This window comes from Leguminivora glycinivorella, chromosome 14, assembly GCF_023078275.1.
Source record: "Leguminivora glycinivorella isolate SPB_JAAS2020 chromosome 14, LegGlyc_1.1, whole genome shotgun sequence".
In the NCBI taxonomy this organism is placed as follows: domain Eukaryota; kingdom Metazoa; phylum Arthropoda; class Insecta; order Lepidoptera; family Tortricidae; genus Leguminivora; species Leguminivora glycinivorella.
The window spans coordinates 18,840,927-18,856,031 of record NC_062984.1 but is presented as its reverse complement, the minus strand read 5'-3'; the positions used below and the strand labels follow the sequence as shown (position 1 = coordinate 18,856,031).

At 41.1% G+C, this 15,105-nt stretch overlaps 1 protein-coding gene across 1 annotated transcript; it reads left to right on the top strand.

The window, feature by feature from the left end:
• The first annotated feature begins 238 nt into the window (after positions 1-238).
• LOC125233190 (transcription factor E4F1-like) lies at positions 239-12,569 on the top strand. Its single transcript, XM_048139088.1, has 10 exons — positions 239-438; positions 2,069-2,194; positions 2,541-2,703; positions 3,604-3,762; positions 5,648-5,776; positions 6,445-6,605; positions 7,325-7,472; positions 7,893-7,989; positions 8,931-9,124; positions 10,297-12,569. The coding sequence occupies exons 2-10, from the start codon at positions 2,078-2,080 to the stop codon at positions 10,431-10,433; spliced, it is 1,305 nt and encodes a 434-aa protein (XP_047995045.1). The 5' UTR covers positions 239-438; positions 2,069-2,077; the 3' UTR covers positions 10,434-12,569.
• Positions 12,570-15,105: the final 2,536 nt, after the last annotated feature.

The window sequence follows — 15,105 nt, the reverse complement described above, 5'->3', positions numbered from 1 at the left end:
GGTCCTTCGAACCAGATTTTTCAAATACTATGACAGTGACAATATACCCGCCTGATAAAGTCATAATTCACCATATTCAATGGTCGCTTGCAAAAATACTGCTCAGCTCAACTAAAAAAAATACTAACTTAGTAGGTTTAAACATAACTTCACCTAATAGGAAATACCTACTTCACAGAAAGACGAATCACTAACTGTAGCAACTAAATTCCAAACTGATTATTTCTTCCAGCGAACACGTGTTAAAAGGTGGTAAAAGTCGCTAGTAAGTTGATAAGTAACCCACACCCCGCTCCGCACAGCGCACCCTCGCAACAAGTCCCGTGCGCGCGCCGCCGCGCAGCCCGCTGCGCACCCCGCCATTTTACCACACCGCCGTATTTCAGGCACACCGACTCCAAAAACAACATGAAAACTTAATCCAGATCCGCAAAACAGGTAAGAATTAGCTTATAAACCCTTTAAAAATATGTAAGCGAAAGTGGAGTCGAGAAAAGGGGAATTTAGAGCGAGTGGTGTGGGAGGGCCGGTAAAAATAGAGCGATAGAAATGTAGCCATTGGGGTGAGGCAATATGGCAGGGTGAGATCACCCCCATGAGTTTCCTCGACCTCACACCACGCGTAGCGATAATTATGAACGGATACAGCAACCTTGACTTGGTTCACGAGATCGCGGTGAGAATGGTCTTGTTGGTTTGAATGGGTTTACTTCGCACCGAAGTTTCGGTCAATATGTCTGACTCCATAATGGGGCGAATCATATAGATTTAATATTACCTAATATAACAGGGGTCAAATGTTGCAGACACGGCGCGCATTGTTATTATGTTAGGATGCAACTTATTACAACCCTGCGTGACCTAGGTATATCTCTACCTGTAGGTACTTACCCTAAATGTTGTTACCCCTTCAGATTTGATTTCTTTTTGTTACACAAAAGGACATAAAAAATGTGATATTATATAGTACACGAATTATTTCAACCATGTTGCTCTAATTCATTAATCGTAAATCAAAGTTTAAAATTCAAATAACTAAACATATGCAATATACTACTTCATCACGGTTAGTTAGTTTCAGGATCTTATCAAGAAAAAATACTCACGTGTGGCCTGGAGTTCCACTCTTCCAACATTCCTACATTATTGAAATTTGACAACGAGTCTATAAAACTAACCAAATTAGGTATTTGTTGTCATTGTAACAATGTAATTAGATCTACTTAGATAGGAAGTGATCATTTTGCGATCAGTAACAAGAGTGAACTGGGTTTTAGTGGACGTACGATGTAGGCTTGCCTGATTGTCTGGATTCATTTACATTTGTCTGTTTTCCGCTTGATCCTAAATTTTTCGATGTGCGAATAATCAATTTAATTATCTCGATTTCTTCATAAATTTAAAAACTCTAGGTACGAGTACATCATAAAAATGCTGCCGTTTTTTTTCTTCAATCCAACGACCCTAGTCTGACGTCTTTATCGACAGCCACATCTCTTAACAACTATGTCCGCCACTGTACCCTCGAGAGTTACACCAGTAGCTGAGTCCACATGTATCGTGTGGAGAGGCAAGTACTCCGTCGGTACACAGCACGGGGCTGGCACTTCCGGGTTGTTCTCGTGGCCACGGATCAGCAACATTATCATGCTGTGGATGTTCAATGTTCATGCTGAAGCTGTACGGGCACTCTCCTTGGCAGGACCCAGTGTCGAATGTAGACGGAGACATGACGAAGGGGAACATCTCTGTTAGATTTACTATTAGCGGACGCCGCTGGCAATAAGGATGGTAGTGATCCTGGGCTGTTCCTTCCTTTTCTGTCGTAGGAATCTTACACTCTTACAACATCTGTTTTGAATCAGGTACCATATTCCATTGTAACTAAGATCCTCGTTTCGGTATTCACTTTTTAATGATTTAAATCTTCTTGGAACTACGCTTACAATTTAGACAAAATATTTTTGGTCTTAGTTACCGTCCACCAAGTTGCACATTGTAGGTACTATTATTATTTATTTTATTATAAAGACCGGTCATGTATAAAACCCCTACGATTATATTCCAGTGAAGCAAGATGAATTTCACGCCGTTCACCGGCCACATCCCGACGGCGGCCGCCATCCCCACTATCCAGCACTTCGCAGCGAAGTTCGGCTACGAAGGCACCAGTACTGTGCAGGAGAGATACCAGGTCAGGCTTCACTCATCAGCTTTGTCACTAGTAAGCATTTTCTGTCCAGTACTTCACCAAAAGTATCAGGGCATCAGCGTCGTGGACGAGAGATACCAGGTCAGGCGTGTCTCGTATTTTGACCACCCTACTCTCACCACAGGCGGTGGCCACTCCTACCACCACCGCACGAGGGCACGCCACCGCCGTGTAGAAGAGATACCAGGTAACATATATGGCGTTAGTGATTGCCATCTTGAACCCTTGAACTATGCTAGGAGGATGATTTTGTAGATAGGCATTTATAAAATGGCCTACTGATTTTTTGACAGACTTTGTATCTCTATAGTGAACCCTTTACTTACAGGGAAATGTCCAGTTCGTGACGCCGGCCGTGGACGTCAAGTTCCGACAGGCGGAGATGGTGGTTCCGGCAGTGGATGTCAAGTTCCGACAAGCGGAGATGGTCGTGGTGAGCAGCGCACCGGCTGGCTCCGTCACCCTGGCGGGGATAGCTCCTATACACACTGGTGGGTACTAATAGAAAAATGTTCCATTTACTCGGCAACTTCAGGAGATGATAGTGGATATACTTCAGCGTGAAGTTCAACAAGCAAAATTTGCTTTGCTACGGCTCATGGGAGCCGGGGTCCGCTTTGACAACTTATCCCAAGATTTGGCGTAGGCACTAGTTTTCCATCACTATCCACCTTTAATTCGGGTAGAAGTAAGGTGTCTAGAGAACGATCTCGCTACATCGCAAAGCTGCGTCTTCTAGACTCTCTCACGGCTCAGCCACGACATTGGTCTAAGCGCGACAACGGTGAGCGGCGACCATACATTGGAGCGAGACACAGCGATGGGACTTTTCATTCGCACGTATGGCTGCCGCTCACCGCTGCCGCGCTTAGACCAATGTCGTGGCTGGGCCGTCAAGGTACCTGTGGGGATACACACATTACGTTTCACTGTTTCATGACTACACACGTCAATCGATGTAAATTTATGTGTGTATCCCCACATGCCCTAACATAATACGGCAGGCTTCTAACCGTTCTAGGATAAATTGCAGTACCGACCTACCGATCTGTTGAAATTTGAGCAAAAAGAATAGGGAACTTGACTATAGTAAAAATAAAATATTTTATACCATGCACGAAATAAAGCATCAGATAATTATAAGAAAAACATGGACAGAAGTTATTTTTAAATCCAATTTCTATTAAATAAGTCAGGTAGAAATATATAAAGTAACTGAATTGACCGTGACGTCACTCAATTCGATTTCATATAAATTCCATATTAACAAGTCGTTTAAATTCGTTTTGACAGTTCTTAAAAAGAAGCTGATTTGACTAGAAGGCAAGTAGCCTATTCTGGGACGAAGCACTCAACCAGGATACAATTTAAATGTGAATTCCTGGTTCCAGTGAACAGCGGAGTGAAGTACCAGGCGATATCTTCGTCCACCGTGAACCTGGGCAACGTGGCGTACGGACAGACGTACGTGCAGGAGCCGAAGGAGAAGCGAGAGTACCGCGAGGAGGACATCATGGCTACCATGATGCAGCAGCAGGAAACTATTACTGGTCAGTGTCCTTGTACGGTCAACCAATTTGAATCCTAGGCCACTCTAGAACCCTGTCTCATTTAAACCATGTTCTATTTGCCATAAGAAGTCACATTGAAGTTTACTGTGCATAGGTTCTACAGTGGCCTAGGATTCAAAATGGTTGAATGTACCTACTTAAACCAAAGGTTGTCTGTAGAGATCGCTCTTTAGCGATTAGCTGTTGTTTGCCTCTATTTATAATCTTTTTACTTTTTACAAGCTTTTTAGGGTTCCGTACCTCAAAAGGAAAAAACGGAACCCTTATAGGATCACTTTGTTGTCCGTCTGTCCGTCCGTCCGTCCGTCTGTCAAGACCCTTTTTCTCAGGAACGCGTGGAGGTATGAAGCTGAAATTTAAATCAATTACTCAGGTCTACTGTCCCTTGAAGCTGTGAAAAAATCAAACTTCTAAGCCAACGCAATCAAAAGATACAGCCGTTTATGCCGCAAATTTTCGACACTTGCAAGGGAATCAAAACCTACAGGGTGCTTCCCGTGAACTCAGAATCTTGAAATTTGGTACGAAGCAACGTCTTATAGCATAGATAAAGGAAAAATTACGAAAACCATAAATTTTTAGTTACATCACATAATATATTTTTTTTTAATAATTTTAACCTTACTACCCATTTTTTTGCAATAAAAATACCATAGTTATGACTCGATTGTCGTAATGAACGAACTTTGTAAACCTTGCAGGTTTGTACGGAACCCTCGGTGCGCGAGTCCGACTCGCACTTGGCCGGTTTTTTTTAACTTGCCTTGTTAGTATGTTAGTTTGGGTCAAAACGTAGAAGCTTTTGACCCACTTCCCGGTTTCCCTATCACGTGACAATGCAATATTATGGTATCATGGAGCTGATCTGATGATGGAGCAGAAAGGTTGGTCAAAGGAAGAAAAGTACAGTCGGCGATAAAAGCTTGTGCCAAAAATATATTTTTTGCAAAATAATTTCTTTACTTTACATTTACCTATAATCATTTGTTTTGTCTCCACTGCATCTTGTGCTGAGGTGTGCCAATAAATAATATTCTATCTATCTATCTTAAACCTTTGTTTCTCAAATGAGCAACACACTTTCTTACTTGTGTACCAAATGTACCAATGTCATATTACACATTCCCCATGCACACCACTTACTTCTATGTTACCTACCTACTTGAAGGAAATGTTACGGTTCCAAAAGGTACAAAGGAGTATGTTGCGAATCTATGTGTCTGTTGTCACAAATTCAATATGTGCCTTTATTGTTCATAATAATCATATCAGCCCTTTATCGCCCACTGTTGAGTATATTAGGCCTCTCATCTAGTACGCCACTTCTCCCGGTCCTGGGCTAGTCTCATCCAGTTGTGACCCGCTATTTTCCATTTATTGTTAGTATTATTAACCCCCGACGCAAAAACAAAGGGGTGTTATAAGTTTGACGTGTCTGTCTGTCTGTCCGTCTGTCTGTCTGTCTGTCTGTCTGTCCGTCTGTCTGTCTGTTTGTCTGTCTGTGTGTGTGTCTGTCTGTGGCATCGTAGCTCCCGAACGGATGAACCGATTTGGATTTAGTTTTTTTTGTCTGAAAGCTGAGTTAGTCGGGAGTGTTCTTAGCCATGTTTCATGAAAATCGGTCCACTATGTCGCGGTCGGGGGTTTTTTCAAAATTTTAATTTTGTGGTTAGGTTATTTTACTTACAATCTTTCAAAAATGGTTTTGCTCTGTCCCAAAACTTAAATACCAACGGTATAGTCTACAGCTACAACAACATAGGACCTAGCCTCATTTACCACTTCGTGCCATTTGCGTTCTGTGAGGTTAGGTTTGCGAGAAATTGAAAAGGGGTTACTATGCAATAATTTCTCATGTTTACAGTGACGGGCACGCCAATACAGCAAGGTTCTCAGCAGCTACTGGTGGTACTCCATGAACCGAAGGAAGCAGCTGCGCTCGCGCGCGCCATCAAACAGGAGGCGCGCCAGCCCGTGCCGGCTGAGTTCATCAGTGAGTTATAATTAGCTTAGATACCTTACCTTACTTGGCAAGTGTTGCCGCAGGTAGGGTAGGTCCTACCTTACCTTTTCATTTAGATGGTTATCCGGTGATCCAAGACGTGACCAGAATTTGAAATATAGATATCGCGTTCATCTTCCCTCGTGTCCTTAAACAATGAATGTAACATAAATTTCAACTTTTACGCACACCTCACGGCACGTGCGTGCAGTTCATCAGTGAGTTATAAACCAAAATCGTTTCTCGCACGTTAGATGATTCGTGAAAACTCAAAAGTAATTTTTTATACTATGTCGGGGGCAAACAAGCATACTGTCCGCCTGATGGAAAGCGGTCGTCGTAACCTATATGGACGCCTGCTACTCCAGGAGTGTCGCGCGTTCATCATCTTCATCATCATATCAGCCCTTTACCGCCCACTGCTGAGCATAGGCCTCTCTTCTAGTACGCCACTTGTTCCGGTCCTGGGATAGTCTCATCCAGTTGTGACTCGCATTTTTCCGGATGTCGTCCACCCAACGAGCTAAAGGATGCCAAGCAGGTTACCCAAACTGCCCAAGACTGGAGTAAATGCAGAAATATAATTCGAGCCCTACCCCCAACAGAAAACAGGATTTAAAGAAGAGAAGAGACATCTCTTATACATGGTCTTATCACAGGTATCGGCGACGTGTCGGACGCGACGTGGCAGTCGCTCGGCGGCGGCGTGGCCGACTATCTGTCGGCGCTGCCGCTCCCACTGCACCACCTACTCAAGTACTCGGACAAGAGAGAAGAACCGGTACTAGTGCAAGTTCCTAGCGCGCCAGTAGCACAGCAGGTATATCTACTAATTTATTAGTGTATAGGTTCTGACTGGTGGCGACACCTGTCGGCGATACCCCGACACTTAGTCAAGTACTCCGACAGGAGAGAGGAACCGGTGCTAGTGCAAGTTCCTAGCGCGCCAGTAGCACAGCAGGTATATCTACTAGCTTACATGTAGGTTCTGACAGGTGGCGACACCTGTCGGCGATACCACAACACTTAGTCAAGTACTCCGACAGGAGAGAGGAACCGGTGCTAGTGCAAGTTCCTAGCGCGCCAGTAGCACAACAGGTATAACTACTAGCTTACATGTAGGTTCTGACAGGTGGCGACACCTGTCGGCGATACCACAACACTTAGTCAAGTACTCCGACAGGAGAGAGGAACCGGTACTAGTGCAAGTTCCTAGCGCGACAGTAGCACAGCAGGTAGTCTACTAGTTTATGGGTGTATTGCTTGTGACTGGTGGCGACACCTGTCGGCGATATCACGACACTTTTGGGAGACCGGAGACATATTTGGGAGACCGAGCTTTGTTTAGAGTTTCTTGCCGGTCCCATAGTGGATACCCCCCTCTAACTGAGGGGGGACTGAAATCTTCTCGAGGCTGAGGCGTAGGGTTAGACCCGGCATAGCTTTATTTGACGTACAATGATGGTGAGATAAGACCTAGCCAAAGATCCTTATTCACTTAAAGTTATAAGATTTTACATACAGTGTGTTTATTTTCAGATCCCAAGTCCCACGGTGAACACGGTGGTAGTACAGACGTCACCGGCGACGCCGCCGCCGCCGCCAAAAAAGAAGAAGAAGAAAAAAGCTACCAAAGAGAAGAAACCGCGGCCTAAACCTGGAGAAATCCGCCTCACCACTGCACTCGGTAAGCTACTCGGGTGTCAATATATGAGTCTTCTCGTTTGCCTCCTATCCCATAAAAAAAAACTTCGCACCGGCCTCAGGGCAACCCACACACAGGCGACAAACGTGGGACGCGTAGGTCGTAGGACGCGGGACGGACGCCAGCGCCGCGCTGCCCGAGTGTAATTTAAAAACCGTCTCCTCAGTACATTTTGTATTAGGAAAGACGTAAGACGCGCCCCCAGCGACGCGACGCGGCGCCACGCCGCCGCCGCCGCGCCTTTAGATTACACTCGCGCGGCGTGGCGCGGAAAACGAACAAATTCATCACACAGCCGCGAACCGCGGCCTAATAGGTAAGACAGTAGCTAACTTACCGTGTCAGTGAAAAGTTAACACTAACATTTCATACTTTTACTAACCTTCACGTGTTCACCGGCAGATGGCAGCACTCTGTACTGCTGTCCGGAATGCCATATGGCGTATCCGGAGCGAGGGTTATTGGAGCAACACTTGGTCGGACACACTATGGAAAGGAGGTAGGTTCAAAAATTAGCAAAACCACATGTGAAAAGCATCAGTCGACCATCAAAAAGTAGGTTATATTGGTAGTCATAATATAGCATATTTTAAAGAAAGGTGATCAAAGATATAGCAGACGTTTGTTGTCTGTGGTCTTAATGCAAAAGAACGATTATATCAAATACTATATAAACTCTTAGAGTTAATACGTGCAGCTTCTGACGTTTCCCATACAATGGAGCGGCAACAATTTTAGCAACGCCATCTAGCGGTACGAGTTGTTCAAAGTAGTTTGTCAGACTTTTTAGTAAATTAAAATAGAAAATGCGATTACTTGATCTACTTTAACATTTTTAGACGGAATAAAACAAAAAAATATATGTGACTGTTTTTAATTTTATACTGTATGAACTTGGTATTAACTAAACTATTTTGATCAACTCATGCCGCTAGGGGCGCTAGTATCGCGTGTTGCTTTGGCACCAATCTGCACGTATTAACTCGTAGAGTTTACATAGTATTTGATTATATATATATATAATAATGAATTCTTTATTTCGAAGTACTGAGACTCCATAGATGTTAGTCACAAAATATGTACCTAAGGCTTAGTTAAGGCACAGTATAATAAAGAGTACTGTCGTACAGTATGGCCACTCCCGCTCCCCGCTGAAAATGCTGACCACCCCCTTTCGGTTACCTCACAGTTAGCGCCTGTCAAAAATGCGAACAGTCAACCTGTTAGATCGCACTCGTACAAACATGGTTCGCATTCACCCACACGAGCTTAAAATGTGTGCTAGGAATGCGCCTGTTTCATATATTTGATCGCCAGTGTCCGAGATGTGGTTAAGGATAGGGCAGTCATATCTTTCGGTAATCAAATTCAGAACGCTATTGGTACTGCATGACCCGACTCAACAAGGACACGATTTAAGACAGGTGTGATATTTTCTAGGTTTATCTGCGACATCTGCAACGCAGCCCTAAAGCGGAAGGACCATCTAACCCGCCACAAGCAGAGCCACAACCCGGAGCGACCGCATGTCTGCTCCGTCTGCCTCAAGGCCTTCAAGCGTCGGGAACAACTCACGCTGCACTTCGTCATACACTCCGGGGAGAAGCGACACGTGTGCAACGAGTGTGGCAAGGGTGAGACAGACAGACAGACGGTCAGTTCGTCAGACACTCGAGAGAGAAGTGACGGACGGACAAAATTATTGTATGTCTTAGGGCATTCAGCCGTGATTGCTGTTAATGACGATGACGGACGAATCTGACTAGATGAAGGGTCAGTCGCACAGACACAAAAACGTGACGCAGAAGATATGAATGGAAATTCCCATACTATTATTTTATTTAGGATATGAAATAAAACTATGGAAACGGATTAAATCGCGTATAATGAATTTACAATTCATCCCGACGTTTCGAACACTTTACAGCATTCGTGGTCACTTTACAGCATGTGCAAAAGCTACCCACATACAAGAAATATTAACGAACCATGGCCATAAATAATTTATTTTATTTTTATTTCTTAAGAAACAAACAGTCTCATATTGTGACAATTGTTACAGTGTAAATTACTAATATTGTAGACTTACAGTTTCCTTAATTTAACTATCTTAACCTAAACATTATTAGTTAAAAGTGTTATAACAATCAATATATTGTTTACTGGTGTTTGAGTGGTATCGGTATACATCACTAAGTAATACAAGTGAAAGAAGCTACCTAGTGTATAGATTTTTTCTCAAACATGCAATGAAATATTGTCTTTACGTTCCTTAAAATGGGTTGGGAAATATCGCTTTTTGGGCGCAACAACTCGAGAGGACTGTAAAGGGATTTCATATTATTTTTTAGGCCTAGGCCTGCAAAGTAACTTTTTTTTATAAAATATTGTCCTTTAGCCCTTTATAGGGCACCGGTCTCAAAAAAGACCACCCTGTATGACTATATTTTTGTATTTTTTTCTTGTAGAGAATTTTTTGTACTACAGGATGGCGATGAGGTTTGAACTCATGATTTTTTTGAGTCTTGCCCGTTAAAGGGTAGCATTTTTTTTATTTCATTGTATGTTTGAGAAAAGCACTATACATGCCTCGGTGTGAAAACGGATTCCCGGCCTCGTATCCCTATCCGTATATACCCACTTGGCCGGAAATTCTCATTTTCCCGGCCTCTGATGTAATGTACTATTAAGGCAGGATTTAATCCGTTTCCATAGTTTTATTTCATGAGTAACTATCGCGGTAACCGAAGGCAATATTATTTAGAATAGTTAGGGTCGTATATTTTGTAATCGACCCTTGTCTCAGGTTTCTACCGCAAGGACCACCTGCGCAAGCACACGCGCTCGCACATCGCGCGGCGCGTGAAGGCGGAGCTGTCGGCGCGCGGCTCCCCCCCCTCCCCCGCGCCGCTGCCGCCGCCCGCGCCCGCGCCGGCGTGCTGACCCGAGGACAAGGCCGACCTGCTCGCGCTCCTACAGGCCGCCAAGGACGTCTTCTGACTCCCCCTCCCCGCGCCGCTGCCGCCGCCCGCGCCGGCGCCGGCGTGCTGACCCGAGGACAAGGCCGACCTGCTCGCGCTCCTACAGGCCGCCAAGGACGTCTTCTGACTCCCCCTCCCCCGCGCCGCTGCCGCCGCCCGCGCCGGCGCCGGCGTGCTGACCCGAGGACAAGGCCGACCTGCTCGCGCTCCTACAGGCCGCCAAGGACGTCTTCTGACTCGACGATCGAGGTGTTAACTATATCGATGGTTAAAAAGCTCCTCACGTTTTGTTATACTTTAATTTTGTAGCTACAACATTATTATAAAACCGATTGACCGTCGCAGTGGCGACACCGTCGTGTCGTCTCGTTTTTTCGCACCGAGAAATGATTCTGATTAATCACTTAAAGAATTTTATGGATTTAATTACTTAAAAAAATGTTCTCTATTTATTTTATTTTTTCTTCTACGTGTTGAATCCATAAGCCGTTTGCACAGAGAAACTCTCAAGTTCGATTCGGACCAGCATTTTTTTAATTGACTTTACGATTAATCATTATGTAAATTGAATACACTCTATAAATAGGTACAAGATTCGCAATTTCCTTTTTAGAAAGAAAATCCCGCAAGTTATAGGAATTTTCGAATGGCATAAAATGTTAAGTGTATGTTGTGAAAATTTAAATAATTGTGATTTAAGTAATTTATATTATAATTTACTGTGATCGTCCAAAATATTTAGGAAAGAAATATACATATTTAAATTTAATGTTGGCAACCTTGAGAAGAGTTGTTTTTATTATTTGTTAGCAAATATTGAGATTTTGTATTTGTTTTAAAATTCTAAAACAATATTAATATGATGTACCTACGTAAAATACTCTGTTTGCAATATTAGAATATAGTTGACATCAGTTCTTGTTATATAGGGAATATAAATTGGTTAAAATTGTAAAAAAATATTTATAATTAGTCATAGCGCATTTTGACATATTTTTATATATCTAACTGTCGCCTAAAACTGGTATATTATAAGTTAAAGCTTAATGTCTCTCTGGAAAAGTAAAGTGTAAAGACAGACCTTTTCTATATGATAAATAAAGTCATTCAAGATATAGTATGTATAACAAAACACTAGAACTAGAGTTATATAGGAGTATGTACTTATTACATATTTTTATAAATTAGCCAGTCGTGTCAACTGTGTTCATTTGTTTAAAACGTAACCTTAGAATAAAAGTACAAAAGTATACTTACCGACATTTACTGTGTAAATAAGATTGTCAGATTCTCTAACATAGTAAAGTAATTAGCTGTAGATATTTACTAGAAAAATCAGTTTTGGTGTCTCATCTCATGCCACTTCCGAAGCTCAGGCTAAAATACAGCACGATTGGTTTTTATATTATCAATATTTACGTGGCATTTATCATGGTCACGGTTATCGATCGCCCTGATCTAAAAGAGCAACTGTCACTAATGTGGCACTTAACGCCATCTAGTGTCCATGATGGGTAACAACACATTTTCAGTGACGCCATCTAGTGGTGGTGATGTTTTAGCCGGTCGTACTTCAATGAACCGGATGGATGCGTGTATCTACATGTATCTTGCCGGATGGAACGATACCAGTTTATTATCAATTTATCACGTAAATACATTGACATCTCGAACATTATACTCTCGCTGAAATACCTTCCATAGGCTACTTAAAATCCACTTTGGCACATGCTGCTAAAGGATTATTAACTTATGTCGTTGCGTTGTTGCATTAGGCCAAGCAGAGCGAAGCGAAAATATTCGTTACTTATTACGATATTTTCGTCTGCAAGTCGCATTATCAATGGTGATCTATAAATATACAGATCTTTATACCCAACCCAAGTGTTAAAAACAGTCTAAAATCTACTCTAAGTAGTGTTCTTATAACACACTAGTACCTACTTGAATATGGTTTTAATGGTTTACCACTTCACGATAGACTAGGTTAAGTTATTTATTACACCATACTTTTGTAATAAAATAATAGTTACCACTTCTGCAGTGCTTCCGTTACTTTGACATATGCGCTTTATTTAATAAAATTATTATCTGTATAGTTAGTGTTTTATTGACTTAGGGCCCATTTAGACGGTACGAGAACTTGCATACGAGTTTTATTACATTGCGGTATTTGATGGCTGTGCAAAATTGTATGTACCCTCAATAGCCCGCAATGTAACTAAAATCGCATGCGAGTTCGCACGGGTCTAAGAAGATGAAAAACATAGACCTGATTTTTCCCCCCTGGATATCGTCACTACTTTTAAAAAATCTCGTATCTCACGCTGTTCCTCAAAGTTAAAACGCAGTAAGTCTATACTCTATATGCATTCCATACATACTACAATTTTCTTTTCATTGACAGATGAAGATACAAGTTTTTTTTAAAGTAGTGACGATATTATTCTTTCAAACTTTTGACGTTGTCAATAGGATTGGATACTACGATATTATCCGGTACTCAGCCGGGTAGTAAAATATCGGGTAGTATAATAATCCGTTGCATTTCTAAAGGTGTGTACAATAAGAACCAGATCACGCATCTTCGTGTGTGTGTGGATTGAGTGAGCACCTTCCGAAAATAAAAAAAAATATGCTGATCATTTAGTAAAAGTTCTAAAACAATTGTAAAACGAATCTCTGAATTTGTAAAAAGATAAATCAAAAGATACAGCCATTAACAGGTGCTCACTCAGTTCTCACAAACTACCAACGAAAACAGTGAATATATTCATTTAATATATAATATTTATATACTAACATTTAGTAAAAAATAGGCCAACCTACCTCTATAAATATTAGATCACCTAGTGACGTATTAAATTTTTTACAAATAGTTTCTTATGCTCACTCAATCCACACACTTTTGAAAAGCCGAATTTTGATGAAAAACATAAGATTTAGACCGCTATTATATGTGTATAGTTTAGTAAAAGTGAAATGGGAATTTGTAAAATACAAAACGAACCACTAACGTGTCAGGTTTTTTTATAATAAATTTTTGTAAGTGCTCACTCAGTCCACACGTTTTGAGAAAGTTAAAAATGTAAATATCTTACGATTTGTAGCACCTAAGACACTCGAAAGTACTTCAACATTTAGTAAAAATTTTTACTAAATATCCACCATCTAATATTTTATATTCGTTGTCTGGTTTTAAAGATATTCAGACATAACTTTTCTCATACAAATGTATCAAGTAGGGTGACCACACTATATCGGCTCCTGATTTTGCCCACCTTCCCATTGTCATATTGAGCTTGGGGAGTTTCGTTCAATTTTGATAATAGTTTACCGGATTTGTAAGTGGGAGCGAGAAAAGAATAACTATTTCTCGCTCCCACTTACAAATCCGGTACGCTCATCTGTTAGCGCGACTAGATTACCAGGTTCTGGTTTCTTATTAGTGAAGTATTATATTCTTTGTTTCTTACCAATTATTATTCATGTCCTTTTTAATGCATGCATGTCGATATGGTTATTATCCTGACGTCGATAAAAATTACACAATACACATCATCACTAGGCCAAGAACATAACCTAAAAACAGTTTGCAGATGGAGAATTAACATGGTATTAGTTTAATATTATCAAAATTGAACGAACGAAACTCCCCAATCTCAATATGACAATGGGAAGGTGGGGAAAATCAGGAGCCGACATAGTGTGGTCACCCTACTTGATACATTTGTATGAGAAAAGTTATGTCTGAATATCTTTAAAACCAGACAACGAATATAAAATATTAGATGGTGGATATTTAGTAAAAATTTTTACTAAATGTTGAAGTACTTTCGAGTGTCTTAGGTGCTACAAATCGTAAGATATTTACATTTTTAACTTTCTCAAAACGTGTGGACTGAGTGAGCACTTACAAAAATTTATTATAAAAAAACCTGACACGTTAGTGGTTCGTTTTGTATTTTACAAATTCCCATTTCACTTTTACTAAACTATACACATATAATAGCGGTCTAAATCTTATGTTTTTCATCAAAATTCGGCTTTTCAAAAGTGTGTGGATTGAGTGAGCATAAGAAACTATTTGTAAAAAATTTAATACGTCACTAGGTGATCTAATATTTATAGAGGTAGGTTGGCCTATTTTTTACTAAATGTTAGTATATAAATATTATATGTTAAATGAATATATTCACTGTTTTCGTTGGTAGTTTGTGAGAACTGAGTGAGCACATGTTAATGGCTGTATCTTGTGATTTATCTTTTTACAAATTCAGAGATTCGTTTTACAATTGTTTTAGAACTTTTACTAAATGATCAGCATATTTTTTTTTATTTTCGGAAGGTGCTCACTCAATCCACACACACACCGCATCTTCGTGGATGACACGAACCATATATAAGTGGATATTAATAGTTATTTGTTATACAAGAGGGCAAAGTTGTATTTTAACGCCGAGTGTGGAATTGAAAAACGAGCAAGTGAAAGGATTCTATAGTTGAACCACGAGCGAAGCGAGTGGTTCGAGAATAGAATCCTGAACTTGCGAGTTTTTTAACACACGAGAAGTAAAATACATTTTCTCAAACATGCAATGAAATATTGTCTTTACGTTCCTTAAAATGGGCTG